Below are 15,838 nucleotides of genomic sequence, written 5' to 3'. Positions count from 1 at the left end.
GGCCAGCTTGGGCTACACAGTAAGACTCCACATCTTTTTTAAAGTAATAATAATATAACAAGCAACTATTACCTAAGGAAAAACCAGAAGGATCCAGTAGGGCTTAGATAAGCTCTAAACTGACTAGGTTGCTTCCAGGGAGGGGGAGGTAAACCAGAGTATAATGAGAATAAAGCAATTCTGAATCACCAATTCGTGGACCCAGTCTTGTAGGTCCTTTCTCTTGACAACCCCCCTCTCCTCTGGTGGGTAACAACTACTCCATCAACTTAGAACATCCCGACAGCCCCAGGTTCAAGCCCTGGTCAACCTCCGGGAATGAGCTCCGTTCTCAGACTCAGCTGAAACTCAAGGCATACAGCTAACAACACTGACTGGAAATTCAGCCACCTCGGGGCTAAGAAAGGTAGGAGTACTTTGAAACGCTGTGTGTGTGAAACTTCTGGAACAAAGAAGGAAAGTGGGGACTGTGGGTCTGCGGTGATGGAGCTCATCTGCTTCTCCCTGTCTCTTGGAGGGGGGGGGGGCGGTCACACCTAACTCTGGTGTCAGTGAACTGGCAATGAAAACGCAGTCCGACGCGAATAGCTCTGGGGCAAACCACCTGCTTTGCGTACTCGAGGCCTGGGTTCGAACCCCAGACCTGTCTCCCAAATAAATCACAGCCTGAGGCGACGGGACCAGGAGCTGCTCCAGGATCCCAGACTAAGCACCCTCCACCCCACTTCGGCCTCCGGCGTGAGCACCCGGAACCGGCGGGAAGCTAGGGCAGCAGCACAGGCCGTACCGGGACCCTGCACACGCAGCTTCTTGGCTTCGGTCTCCAGCTCCTGAGGACTTCTGCGGCTTTTGCTCTTGAGGCGCACCGCAGCGTCTGGGGGCTTCTGGGTTTCTGGGCATTTCTTGGGAGCCATGGCGTACTGCGTGAGGAGCTACCGAGCCCAATGGCAAAACTACGAAGCGAGGACTACAAAGCTTCTGAGGAAAGAGCAGGCAGAGACTGCGTACGAGGCAGCGCCGACGCAGGTAGCTCGGCAAAGGTAACTAACTTCGCGCCAAACGCTCCTAGGGCAGCTTCACTTTTAGCCTCGCCCCGCCTCCTCAGGACCGCCCGCCCCGCCCCTCGGAAACGCCCCGCCCCCTCGGGACGGCTACCGAGGGGCCCGCCCCGCCCCCGGAACTGCCCCAGGCTGCTCCGCCCCCTCGAGTCCCGCCCCGCCCCTAGCGGCCCCGCCTCTTCCGGGAAGGCGGGGCACGTGGGGTAACAAGTGGTGCACGCTGGGAGGTTTTTGTTTTGTTTTGTTTAACTCCCTAAGAACTGGAATGTGTGTGTTGTATCTGATAAAACTAGATTGTTTGTATTCTAAGAAGAGTAAAGATCCAGCACTCAGGAGGCAAAGGCAAGTGGATCTCTGAGTAGTTCGAGGCCAATTTGGTCTACAAAGTGAGTTCTAGGATAGCCAGGGCAACACAGAAAAACTCTGCCTCAAAAAAACAAAACCAAACAAACAAACAAAAAGATCGAAGTGTCCAAAAATGTGGAAATAGCCAAATATTTCTCCGTTTTGCTCACTAATAGATGCCTATTCTTAGCCAACCACAGCTTTCGCTTGTTTCCTCTCACTTTACAGATGTATTTTACCTCCATAGATAGGGTAAGGAAGGACAGGTGGTGGCGCGTGTCAGCTCTGTAATTCCCAGGATTGAGGAGGCTGAGGCAGAAGAGTTAGCCTGGACTACACTGTAACAGGGGCTAGATAAGAGTGAGAAAACCGGGGCTGGAGAGATGGCTCAGAGGTTAAGAGCACTGACTGTTCTTCCAGAGGTCCTGAGTTCAATTCCCAGTAACCACATTGTAGCTTACAACCATCAACAATGAGATCTGGTGTCCTCTCCTCTTCTGGCCTGTAGGCAGAACATTATATACATAATAAATAAATAAATCCGTGTGCTATGGTAGCTGTAGTTTACTGTCATATGCTGTATATTTCAAAAAAGTAGAAAGTGTTATGCCTAGATCGCAGGGACCCCCCCAAAAGTCCACCACCAAAACCAAATCCCACATGTAAAAGCAAAGAGCCTTTATTTCAAGCTCCAGAGCTTGGTCCCTCTGACCCACACAGCGGTGAGAGCAGAGAGCTCTGAGCTCAAGGCAGGGCAGAGTTTTTTTATCATAGCAGAGGTTGGGGTGAGGGGATTTCCAGGGTCCAGAACCCTGATTGGCTGACAATTGTCTAGGGGTATCTGTAAAACAAAAAATAGGTGTGTGCTAGACTCTAGGACACCTGGCCACCTTATCTAATGGTTGAACTGTTTGGGATGTCAGGTACTTCCTCATCCCTGGGTAGATCCCTGGGTGGTGTCAACTTATAGCTTTTCCTGGATCTGGGTGTTGCCTGCCAGTAAGCCTGTCACAGAAGCTGTGTCTAGGCCCCTAAGCCTGTCATGGCTGCTGTGTGGTCAAGCTATTTTGGGGCCCCTTCACAGAAAGCTTTTGAGTGTTTTCACCATAAATGATATATGAGGAGCTATGTTTAACCTAATTTAAATAGTACACTATGTGTGTCAAATACGTACTCCTTATGGAGATAATACTCCATAAATATATATAATTATTATGTTTTTATATAGCTTAATTTTTTAAATTAAAACAAAACTGTAGGGAAAGTAAAAAGTGGAACCTAGTCAAGCACCTATCTTAGAATTAAGAACCGTAGGACAGGGGCTGGAGAGGTGGCTCAGAGGTTAAGAGCGCTGGCTGCTCTTCCAGAGGTCCTGGAATAATTGATTGAGTTCAATTCCCAGCAACCACGTAGTGGCTTACAACTGTAAACAAAACAAAACAAAAAAACAACAACAATTACAAATAAAAAAAAAAAAGCCTGTAGGACAGCCAGGTAATGGTGGCGCACACCTTTAGTCCCAGCACTCAGGAGGCAGAGACAACTGAATCTCCGTGAGTTTGAGGCCAGCCTGGTCTACAGAGCAAGTTCCAGGATAGCCAGGCTATTTGTTACTCAGAGGAAACCTGTCTACACACACACACACACACACACACACACACACACACACACCTGTAGGACAGCAGCTGGAGAGAAGGTTCAATGGTTAAGACAGCTTGCTGCTTTTCCAGAGGACCCGAATTCTGTTCCCAGCATCCAGACAGGTGGCTCACAACTACCTGTATATAACTCCAGCTCCAGACTTTCTGGATGTGAAGGGGTCCCAAAATAGCTTGACCACACAGCAGCCATGAATGACAGGCTTAGGGGCCTAGACACAGCTTCTGTGACAGGCTTACTGGCAGGCAACACCCAGATCCAGGAAAAGCTATAAACTGACACCACCCAGGGATCTACCCAGGGGTGAGGAAGTACCTGACATCCCAAACATTTCAACCATTAGATAAGGTGGCCAGGTGTCCTAGAGTCTAGCACACACCTATTTTTTGTTTTACAGATACCCCTAGAAAACTGTCAGCCAATCAGGGTTCTGGACCCTGGAAATCCCCTCACCCCAACCTCTGCTATGATAAAAAACTCTGCCCTGCCTTGAGCTCAGAGCTCTCTGCTCTCACCACTGTGTGGGATAGAGGGACCAAGCTCTGGAGCTTGAAATAAAGGCTCTTTGCTTTTACATGTGGGATTTGGTCTTGGTGGTGGTCTTTTGGGGGTCCCTGTGATCTGGGCATAACACTGGACTCTGCAGACAGCTCCACTCACATATGAACATAAGCACATAAATAAAAATAGCTGGGCAGGGGTTGGGGATTTAGCTCAGTGGTAGAGCGCTTGCTAGGCAAGCACAAGACCCTGAGTTCGGTCTTCAGCTCTGAAGAAAAAAATAGCTGGGCGATGGTGGCACATACCTTTAACCCAGCACTTGGGAGACAGAAGCAGAAGGATCTCTGAGTTTGAAGCCATTACAGAGTGAGTTCCAGAACAGCCAAAACCCTGTCATGAAAAACCAATATAAAGAAATACATACAAAAATAAAAATGAATTCTAAAAGAAGTAAGACAATAAGATTATGAGAGAACATAAAAGTAATTTTATTTTATTATTTTATTATTTATTTATTTATTTTGAGCTGAGGATCGAACTCAGGGCCTTCCACTTGCTAGGCAAGCGCTCTACCACTGAGCTAAATCCCCAACCCAAAAGTAATTTTAATAGGCTTGTATAGGTCCATTTCAGGGTGGAATCAGTCTCCAACAATAAGAATGTTCATCTTTTTTATTTGTTGGTTTTGTTTTGTTTTGCTTCTTGTGTGGGTTTTGTTGTTGCTTAAGAGAGGGTCTTGGGCTGGAGAGATGGCTCAGTGGTTAAGAGCACTGGCTACTCTTCCAGAAGTCCTATTATTGAATGAATTCAATTTCCAGCACCCACATGGTGGCTCACAACTATCTATAGTGTGGTCTGATGCCCTCTTCTGGCATAAAGTTGTACTTGCAGCTAGAGCACTCATACATAAAATAAATAAATAAATCTTAGAAAATCCTTTTAAAAAAGACAAAGAAGCCACAGTGGTGGCGGTGGCGGCGCTTGCCTGTAATCCCAGCACTCGGGAGGCAGAGGCAAGTGGATCTCTGTGAGTTTGAGGCCAGCCTGGTCTACAGAGCTAGTCCAGGACAGGCTCCAAAGCTACAGAGAAACCCTGTCTCAAGAAACAAAACAAAACAAAAAAAAAAACAAAAAAAAACAAAAAACAAAAAAAAAAAAACAAAAAAAGACAGAGAAGGAGAGAGGGTCTTACCATGTAGCTCAGGGTGGTCTGGAACTCACTGTGTAAACTAGGCTGGCCTCCAACTCACAGATAATCTGACTGCCTTGCCTGCAGAATACTGGGATCAAAGGTGTGTGCCACTTGGCTGGGCAGTGGTGGCTCATGCCTTTGATCCCAGCACTCGGGAGGCAGAGGCAGGCAGATTTCTGTGAGTTTGAGGCCAGCCTGGGCTACGAGTTCCAGGAAAGGTGCAAAGCTATACAGAGAAAACCTGTCCCAAAACAAAACAAAACAAAACAAACAAACAGGTGTGTGCCACCACATCTGGCTTATAATGTTCTTTTCTTTTCTTTTCTTTTCTTCTTCCTTACCCTTACTAGGGGAGCGCTCTACCACTGAGCTAAATCCCCAACCCTTGTTTTTCACAATAGGCTTTCTCTGTGTAGTCCTGGCTGTCCTGGAATTTACTCTGTAGACCAGGTTGGCCTTGAACTCACACTCACCTACCTCTGCCCACCAAGTACTGGGATTAAAGGCTTGGATCCACCACCGCCTGGCCTGTAATGTTATTTTCTTAATCAGGCATGGTGGCATATGCCTGTATCCCATGCAGGCCAAGGCAGAAGAATTACTCAAGTTTGAGTCTAGCCTGGGTAACACAATGAGTTCCATACCAGACCAGGCTATACAATGAGGTCCTGTCTCAAAACAAACAACAATTCATCCCCAAAGCAAAAATAACAACAAACAAATGAAAGAGAATGCCATCTTTCTGGTTCAAAGAGGGGATGCTTTTCTTCTATGAAATATCTTGATGTGGCTTTAGATGGATATCTGTCTGTGTTTCTGTGTGTGGTTAGAAGCCTTCCTGCTGTGTTTTATGTACCCTTAGCTCAAAATAACCATCATGCCGAAGTGGTACATTTGGGAGTAGCATGTTCTGAAACCGTCAATAGGCAATCACAGGGTTACACCTATGTCTTCATGGTCTCCAATACAGAGCAAAGCCTTACTTCCTTGAACTCTTCCCCCAAAGCAGCCAACACTGACAATCCCCACTTAGAGCCATGCCCCATCTTCTGAAGGGTCAATCACCTAAAGGCCCCCGGGGGACTGAGAAACTTGGAAAGTTGGCTTGACTGGGAGCACCTTAGAAACTTCTAATAAGGAGACTCACATACCCTACCCTTCCAGACTGCAGGGGAACTGACCTGAAGATGGACCCTTCTATCCCCAAAGCTCCCCCTTTTCTATCCAATGCAATGCCAAGACGCTCCAGGCCACTGGGCAGTCTCATTCTCTTGGAGAGACTGCAGCCCTTCAGTTACAAGAACAACTCAACTCTGCGTCCTTCGACTTTCACACCACCTCCGGCTCCTGATCTAACGCCCTCCCTATAGTACGCATTCTCCATGGTGAAAATGGGATAGGCTGAAAGTATGGGGGAAGAAAGTGACACACAATAGGGTTATTTTCTGAAAGTTTATTATTAGGGCCAGAGAAATGACTCAGCAGTTAAGAGCCGTGGCTGCTCTTCCAGAGGACTCCCAGCACTCACATGGTAGCTCACTACTGTCTGTAGCTCCAATTCCAGGGGATCTGATGCTTTCTTTGGCCTTCAAGGGTACCAGGCACTCAAGTGCTGCACAGACATACACACAGGCAACAGCATACACACAGGAAAGATTTTATAAATAGAAAAGTGTCAATGATAATTGTGTGCATGAGTGAATGTGCTCCACATTCCTGTGCAGAGCTCAGAGGACAATGTGGAGTTGGGTCTCTCCTTTACAAGGGCTCTGGGGAGCAAACACGATGCTTTATCCGCTAAACTTGCTTACTTGCCACCCTTTTGAGACAGAGTCTCATGTCACCCACCTTGGCCTTGAACTCATTGTCTGTCTTGTAATCTCAGCATTTGGGAGGTAGAGGCAGGAGGACCAGGAATTTAAGACCAGCCTGTAGTACACAGTAAGTTGGAAGCCAGCCTGGGTTAAGAACAATTCAGGTTCAATTCCTAGCAGCCACATCAATCTGTGACTTCCAGTTCCGTCCTTCTCAGGACATGTGGTACACAGACACACATGCAGGCGACACCTATACACATGAAAGAGTGAATTACAAAAATGTAAAAGACTGTGTAGAGGAAAAGGGGGAAGGTGTTCCAGCAGAGGCAACAGGAAATGTAAAGACCGGAAGGGAATAGTGAGCTGTGTTGGATTCATGAACAACAGAAACACTTAGTGCCAGGTTTTCCCAGAATCTGGGATGGTTTCCATGATGGCTAGAACGAATTGTGAGCAAATGGAACCCTGCCTTGCACACACCAACAAAACGCTTGGTTTCAGGTTGTGGTTTTGAGGCACCTTTAACCCAGAGTATGCTTTGTTTTCTCCTTTCACAATAAAACCTCTGCCCGGTGGCCTGGTGTCAATCATTCCCGGCGGATGAACCACCAGATGCAGGATGCACAAGTGTATTTTATATGTGTATCTTCAAGATGTTAATCTGATAAAGGGGTACACAGTGTAGTGTTGCTCCAGTTTCAGGCTGTGGCCACGAAACTCATTTATAGAAGCTTTTGTGTGTGTGTGTGTGTGTGTGTGTGTGTGTGTGTGTGTGTGTGCACTTTTTTCAATACTACTTTTACTATGGGGGACCACAAAGCAGTTCTTTCAAAGCTGCTAGTTGCAGCAAATCATGGTCTCGTGTTCACTCACACTGGAAGCTGGGCTGACCATGGGCTGACCATGGGTATGGCCCTAAATAATACCCGTTTCTTTGATCTGCACAACAATGCGTGGCTTCTTTGGAGTGTTTTCTAGAACAGATAGAGCAGAGTGGATGAAAGCTGTGCTTAGACTTTACCTGCAACTCATCACTTCCCTCTTCTGTGCTTCGGTTTCCACATCAGGACCTGATGGGAGGGGAAGGAGGAGAACCGATGCTTCCCTCCCAGGTTTAAGATCTGTGATCTTGTAAGTTGCCATGCAGGCAGCAAAAAGCAAGATTTCAGACCACCTGTGGGAGGTGTTCATCTGGTAGGAATCATTGTCCTGGAGCAGGCTGATACATGACTCCAACTCCACTCAGGCTGTCTATGAACCCCAGTGCTGCTGAATCTGCAAAGCCTCCTGTGAGCCACACAGATGCTGGTGGAGGCTTCCCACACACACTGACTGCAGCCAGTGGTTTGTAAATGACAGGCTCTAGCATTCCGCAAAGCTTGCAGAGCACTCAAATTCCTCCTAAGGAACAGGAAACAGACTGAGCAGAACTCAAGCATCCAGAGTTCTTGTTATTTGGCATCTCTAGTACATGTTTAAATGTCCAAATATGAACAAGTTCCTAACAATATTAAATGAGACCTTGAATCCACCCTCTGGGAATATTGAATGTTAGATTAAACACTATAATTTTGGAAAAAATAAGTCAGATATTAAAGCTAAAAAAGTTTACTTAGCCATCTTATTGAAAATGTCTTTGAATACTTTTTTGTTGAAAATATTTTATTTTATTTATTAACTTTTGGTTTTTTTGAGACAAGGTTTCTCTATGTAAGAGTTCTGGCTGTCCTGGAACTCAGAGATCCGCCTGCCTCTGTATCCCGAGTGCTGAGATTAATGGCGTGCGCCACCACCCCTAACTATTGAAAATATTTTTAACTGGGGCCAGAGTGAAAGCTCAGTCAGAGAAACACTAACTGTGAGAGCTTGAGGACCTGAATCCAGATCTCCAGCACCCAGAGAAAATGCCAGGCATGTTGGCACTCGCTTGTACTCCCAGTGTTGGGGAAGCGGAGGCAGAAGGCTCCCTGGTGCCTTGACCAGCCAACCTCACCTAACTAGTAAGCTCCTGGTTCTAATGATAGACTCATTGTCTCAAATCCCAAGGAATGCCAGTTGAGGCGGTTGTACATATACACATGTGCACACACACAATTTTTTTTACATGTATTTATTTTATATGTTTGAATGTTTTAGCTGTGTGTATGTATGTGCACCACATGCATATCTGGTGCCTTACAAGTCAGAAGAGGGCAGCCAATCCCCTAGAACTAGAGTTATGGATGGTTGTGGATAACTGGTTCTCTGCAAGGGCAGCAAGTCCTCTTACCTGCTGAGCTATCTCTCCCCAACATTAAAGATAATGAATATATTAAGAACACCTAATGATGACTTTCAGTTTGGATCTGCATAGCTTTTCTAGCTTGGGCAATTATCAAGTGAAGTATCAAAATGAAGTCCTCTTAGACCCAGGCCGACCTTACGTTATTTTATCACAAAAGTTAGAAAATGTAGATTTAAAAAAATGCTTCTCTACGTATAATCCGAGTGGCTGGAAAAGGCTGATGTGGGAGGGTAGTGAATTTGAGGACGTATGAACAGTTCCAGGAAGAGGTGAGGAAGGAAGGGAAGAGAAGGAAGGGAAGAAAGGGGGAAGGAAACCAAAAAAAAGCTGGGTATACGGCTCAGTGGGCAAGAGGACTTGTTTGTAGTTTGAACTTGTAGTTCAAAATCTTTAAACATTTAAAACATTTAAAAAACCGCATATTGCTGAACATGCTTCTCCCAACCCCACTAGCACTGAGAGGCTCAGACAGGCAGATCTTGAGTGCTGTTTGGGTTCTCAGCCTGGCTGACACAGTGAGCTTCCCACTCTGTGAGACTAGACTGTGAGACACAGTCTCAAGTGACCAGACAGTGTGCGTAGGAAAGGACACGTGGAGTCCTGTCCCGGCCTCTCCACTTGGGAAATGAAGGCAGGAGGTCTAGGCATTATGAGATCCTGTCTCAACAAACCCAAACCCACAAAAAAAGAACTAAGAAAGAAAAAAACAAGTAAAACAAAATCTGAAACAAAAGCTTCTCTACTTAAGCAACCTTCCTAAAATAGTTGGTACATTTAAGTAACAATTAAAATGATTATATTTTATTTCCTTCATCTTTTCCCAAACTATTTTGAATTACCCATTTCTGTACATGTTCATAAAAGTATATTAAGGGATTTCTAAATATACATGACATATAAGTACATTTCCATGTACTATATGTGTGTGTGTGTATGTGTATATGTGTGTGTGTGTGTGTGTGTGTGTGTGTGTGTGTGTGTGTGTGATTATATATAAATCAGTTTTGAGCTGGAAAATACCTGAGTGGTATAGCATGTGCTTAGCATGCATAAAGTGCTAAGTTTGATCCCCTATGCCACAAAAACAAAATTACATGCACACAATTCATAATTCGGGGTAGCTACCTTCAGTCTTTACTGTGGGGAGTGTGCCCAGGATCTCCTCCAGGCAGCCATGCACAGCAATATCCTCAGTGCTAATAATTATGTACAGTACGTTGCAAACAGTGAAGTGCTTCAAATCGAAGTTTTTATACAATCTCCCAACTAAGCATTTGTCTTAGTCAGGGTTTCTACTGCTGCAGTGAAACGCCATGACCAAAAGCAAGTTGGAGAGAAAAGGGTTTATTTGACTTACTACACTTCTGTATCACTGCTCATAACTGAAGGAAGTCAGGACAGGAACTCAAACAGGACAGGATCCTGGAGGCAGGAGCTGATGCAGAGGCCATGAAGGGATACTACTTACTGGCTTGCTTCCCATGGCTTGCTCAACCCACCTTCTTTTTTTAAATTTTCTTTTAATTTATTTTACATATCAACCATAGTTTCCCCTCCTTCCTCTCCTGCTCCCTCCCCCCCACATCCTTTCTACACCCCCCCATCCACTCCTCAGAAAGGGTAAGGCCTCCCATAGGAGTCAACTACACATGGCATATCAAGTTGAGCCTGGACTAAGCTCCTCCCCCCTGCATCAAGGCTGAGCGAGGCATCCCTCCAAAAGGAATAGGTTGCAAAAAGCCAGCTCATGTGCTAGAGACAGATCCTGGTCCTACTGCTAGGGGCCCCACAAACAGTCCAAGCTACACAACTGTCACCCACATGCAGGTCAGCCCAGCTTCTTATAGGACCAGCAGCCCAGGGACAGCACCACCCACAATGTGCTAGGCCCTCCTCTATTGATCACTAATTGAGAAAATGCCTTACAGCTGGATCTCATCGAGGCATGTCCTCAACTGAAGCTCCTTCCTCTGATGACTCCAGCTTGTGTCAAGTTGATACACACAACCAGCCAGGACAGTGTTCTTTACTACAAGGCCTGATAAAAGGGATGAAGAGGCTCTTTGGTGGTTTTAAGAGCCCTCACCAGGGCCTACAGATATAGTTTAGTTGGCAAAATGTTTGCCTATACATGTAATGCCCTGAGTCAGATCCCCAGTATCACATGAACTGGGGGTGCTAGTGCATACCTGTAAGGAAGGCAAGAGAATTCAGAGTTCAGATTAACTACTATATAACAAGTTCAGATTTCTCTTAGGTTTTCTATTACTGTGATAAAACACCATGATGTTGTGTGACAAGGCTTTTTCTGGGGAGATGCAACACACACATCTACTCACCCTAGATAGGGAGCCCACGACAGACCGAAGTACAGATACTACCCAAGTCCAGTGAGTTTTATTGGGGTTACATATAGGAATATGGATGAGGGGTTGCTTACAGAAGGAGAAATGACTCCAAGACAGCTGCGTCACCAAAGCCCACCCCACCCCCAACAGGTGACAGCTCACAAAGCTGGGAATCTGGGACACACTGCACAGCCTATAGGCAGCTTAACAGGTTGGAGAGTGTCCCTTCCAAGTGTCTTTCTTAGCTTCTCTAACCCTCTTCCAGGCAGCGTGGCCTGTCTGAGAATGTCTTTTAGCTTTCTCTTTTACTTACTCTAAGAAAGAGAACCTTGTGAATCTGGTCAGTTTCAGGGACTTCCTGAAGCTATGTATCATTTCTTTTTTGAGACAGAATTTCTCTGTGTAGCCCTGGCTGTCTTAGAACTCACACCATAGACCAGGCTGTCCTGGAAGTTAGAGAGTTGTTCTGTCTTGAGGAGCTTCTCTGAAAGATGGATTGTTTCAATCTTAGCAGAAACTGCTATACAACACATTACCAAAAGCAACTTACTTGGGAAGGAAGGGGTTTATTTCAGCATACATGGCTGTATCATAGTAGATCATTGAAAAAAGTCAGAACAGTAAGACAGTGGTGGTGCACATCTGTAATCCCAGCACCAGGGAGGCAGAGCCAGGCAGATGTCTGAGAGTGAGATCCAGGACAGCTAGGGATATGCAGAGAAACTCTGTCTCAAAATACCAAAACAACAACAACAACAACAACAAAGCCAGGGCAGGAACTCAAGGCAGAGACTGAAGCTAAGGCTATGAAAAAACACTGTTGGCTGGCACTGTCCCCAGTCCCCATGGCTTGCTCAGCTTGCTTTCTTATACCACTTGCCCAGGGTTGGTACCACAAAGCCCTCCCACATTAATCATTAATCAAGCAATGCTCCACAGATTTGCCTATAGGCTTTTTTTTTTTTTTAAGATAGGGTTTCTCTGTGTAGTCCTGGCTGTCCTGGAACTTGCTCTATATACCAGGCTGGCCTTTAATTCAGAGATCCTCTTGCCTATGCCTCCCAAGTGCTGAGATTAAAGGCATGGGCCACCACCACCTGGTCTATAGGCCAATCTTTTGGGGGTATCTTTCCACTTGATAATCTTCCTTCCCAAATTACTCTAGTTTGTGTCAAATTGACATAAAACTAACCAATACAAGGTTCAAGGTCATTCTGAAGTGGGGTGGGGAAGTACTTACCAGTAGGTTAGCCATCAACAGGGGTTGAATTCTGTGATGCCTTCTACTTTTCCGACCCAAAGTTCTCTTCCAAGGACTACAGAAATCCCAAATAACAGAAAGGAAAATGTTTCTTTGTGGTACAGCCAAGAGCCAGTTTCCTATGGGAGATGAGTCACATGCCAGTGGGGCTGGGAGAACAGCACTTACATTCCTTCAAATTCCATCTTCCCACTCCCCTTTCCACTGCCCTGCGTTGGCTCCTGTCCCTACTAGGACATTGTAACTCCTGGACCATGTAACAATTAAACTTGCCCAAACCACTCCAGGTAAGTTTCTCAATGCAGAGGAAAGAGTGATTTGCTTCATTAGCTGTGGTTCTTACTGGTGAGGCCTTTAGCCAGGTTGTCCAGTGGTTAGTGCTATTGTCAACACCACAGAATCACCTGGGGGCTGGGCCTCTAGGTCTTGATGTCTTCCTTGCCTTCCCCACCATGATGGACTGTGAACTAGGAGAAGCCCTTTCTCTCTTAAGTTGCTTTTGTTGGAATATTTAATCATAGCAAAAGAGAGGAAACTAAGGGTTGGAGAGATGGCTCAGCAGTTACGAACACTTCCCGCTCATCCAGAGGACCCGGGTTCAATTCCCAGCCCCATTCCTGGTGTCTCACAACTGCCTATCACTACAGCTCTGAAGTGCCTCTCTTCTGACCTCGACAGGCACCACATACATGGCATACATTCACATAACCACACACATATACATATACATAGAAAACTTGGAATATTTTTTTAAGATAGAAACTAAAACAAATCTACAAATCTACTATGTCCTTCTAGAATGCCAACATCTGAGTGGGTACACAGATACTATTTATTTAGATTTATTCTATGTATGTGAGTGTTTTGCTTTCATGTGTCTGGGCATCATGTGCATGCTGTGTGTCTAAGGGGGTCAGGAGAGGGCATGGAATTCCCTAGAACGAAATGAAATGAGAGATGGTTACTAGCTGCCACATGGGTGCCGAGAATTGATCCGGGTCCTCTGGAAGATCAGGCAGTGCCTTTAACTACTGAGCCATCTCCCTCCCTAGCCTCTATTTTCTTCGAATTTTGAGACACAGTCTTAGGTCCCCCAGGTGGGCTTTGAACTTGCCAAGCCTACCCTCAAATTTTTGATCCTTTTATCTCTACCTCTCAATTTTTGAGATTATAGACATTCACCACCCATCTGGCTCACAGACACATTTACTGTTCCTTTATTCTTTTTTTTTTTTTCTTCGAGACAGGGTTTCTCTGTGTAGCTTTGAGCCTTTCCTGGAACTCACAGAGTTCCTTGGTAGACCAGGCTGGCCTCGAACTCACAGAGATCTGCCTGGCTCTGCCTCCCGAGTGCTGGGATTACAGGCGTGCGCCACCACCGCCCGGCTCTGTTCCTTTATTCTTAACTATGTCTATTTCATACAGGCTCAGAATTGAAGAATTTTATTATGATTATAAGCAGTCTAGATGACCAAGCCACCTTTGAGTTGGCAGCATGAGGGCCTCTGATTCATTATGAAAAGAGGCACACTTATGAAACTTCATAAAGACAACTCGTGAAATCTGCCTATCTTTAAAGCTCAAGAAGAATTTGATGAGCTTTCCAAGGCCAGCAGCCTCGGCTTCCTAGCAAGCCTTGCACAGTGGCTTAGCTGATTGGTTTCTGGAAAGATATGTGTACACTCTATATTCCCCAGAGCCTGTGAATGCTAACTTATTTAGAAAAAGGGCAGGCGGATCTCTGTGAGCTTGAGCCAGCCTGGGCTACCAAGTGAGTTTCAGGAAAGGCACAAAGCTACACAGAGAAACCCTGTCTTGAAAAACCAAAAAAAAAAAAAAAAAAAAAAAAAAAAAAAAAAAAAAAAAAAAAAAAAAAAAAAGGGTCTTGCAGATGTAATTAAGAACTTTGGCCAGGTGGTGGTGGCACATAATCCCAGCACTCGGGAGGCAGAGGCAGGTGGATCTCTGTGAGTTTGAGGCCAGCCTGGTCTACAGAGTGAGTTCCAGGACAGGCACCAAAACTACACAGAGAAACCCTGTTTCGAAAAACAAAACAAACAATCAAACAAACAAAAAACTTTGAAACGAGACAATGAAAGCCAGGAATAGTGGTTCATGCCTGAAATTCTAACGCACACTCCCATTATTACTTTTAAGATTAAGGGAACAGGCAGGGTGGGAGGGGAAATAGAAGGCGAGAGTGTGGAGACAGACAACTGGAGTTGGAGGGCATTTGGGGGGCAATGTGGAAATGTAGCACAGTGGAAACTCCCAGGATTCTATGAGGGTGACCCTAGTGAGGACTCCTAGTAATGGAGGGTAAGGAGCCTGAACTGGTCATTTTCTGTAAACAGGCAACTTCCAGTGGTAGGACTGGGAGACCAACCCAGCCACAAAAGCTTTCGACCCGCAATCTGCAAGATGTGCTGGGGTAATGGTGGTGCAGGACTTGTAGGAATGGCCAGCCAATGACTGTCTAATTTGAGGCCCACACTATGAAAGGGAGCCCATGCCTGACACTGCCTGGATGACCAGGAACCAGAGGCTGGAGAGCCTGGAGACTATGATAGGAAGAATCAATAAAATGATTCCTAATGATAGATTGATGCCTAGCCCAACTGTCATTAGAGAGGCTTCCTCCATCAGTTGATGGGAGCAAGTGCAGAGACCACAGCCAAACATTAAGCCGAGAGAGAGCCCAAATTGGAGATCTGGTTCCTCCCCTTGGAGCTCAGGAAACCCCGTGGAAGACAGGAAGGAAGAATTGTGGGAGCCAGAGGGGTTGAGGACACCAAGAGAACACAGCCCATTGACTCAACTAAGCAGGTCTCATAGGGGCTCACAGAGGCTGGATCAGCAACCACAGAGCCTGCATGGGTCTGCGTTTGGCCCTCTGCAAATATGTTATGGTTGTTAGCTTGATGTTTTTGTGGGAGTCTTGGATTCTTTCATGCTCTTGGGACCCTTTTCCTCCTATTGGGTTGCTTCGCCCAGCTCTGATATGATGGTTTGTGCCTGGTCTTTTTTAATTTTTTAGTTTTTTTGGTTTTTTGAGACAGGGTTTCTCTGTGTAGCTTTGCGCCTTTCTTGGAACTCATTTGGTAGCCCAGGCTGGTCTCGAACTCACAAAGATCCACCTGCCTCTGCCTCCGGCGTGCTGGGATTAAAGGCGTGCGCCACCACCGCCTGGCGCCTGGTCTTATTGTAACTTGTTCTACTGTGTTCAGTCATAACCCTGGGAGGCCTGCTCTTCTCTGAAGGGAAATGGAAGAGGAGTGGATCTGAGTGAGAGGGGAGGAGGGGGACTAGCTGGAGTGGAGGGAGGGGGAGACTGCAGTTGGGATGTATTGCATGAGAGAGATTTTTTAAAAAA

The 15,838-nt window shown here is 45.9% G+C and overlaps 1 protein-coding gene across 1 annotated transcript in view; it reads right to left on the bottom strand.

Annotated features, from left to right (window-relative positions):
- Positions 1–1,059, bottom strand: part of Ddb2 (damage specific DNA binding protein 2) — a 44,109-nt gene extending 43,050 nt beyond the window's left edge. Inside the window, exon 1 of the mRNA XM_036184454.1 lies at positions 788–1,059. Within this exon, the coding sequence (XP_036040347.1) occupies positions 788–914 (127 nt within the window). The 5' untranslated portion in view covers positions 915–1,059. The remainder of the gene's footprint in view (positions 1–787) is intronic.
- Positions 1,060–15,838: the final 14,779 nt, after the last annotated feature.

This window comes from Onychomys torridus, chromosome 4 (assembly GCF_903995425.1).
Source record: "Onychomys torridus chromosome 4, mOncTor1.1, whole genome shotgun sequence".
Classification (NCBI taxonomy): domain Eukaryota; kingdom Metazoa; phylum Chordata; class Mammalia; order Rodentia; family Cricetidae; genus Onychomys; species Onychomys torridus.
Note: the sequence above shows the minus strand (reverse complement) of the source record. Positions and strands in the feature narration are given on the sequence as shown.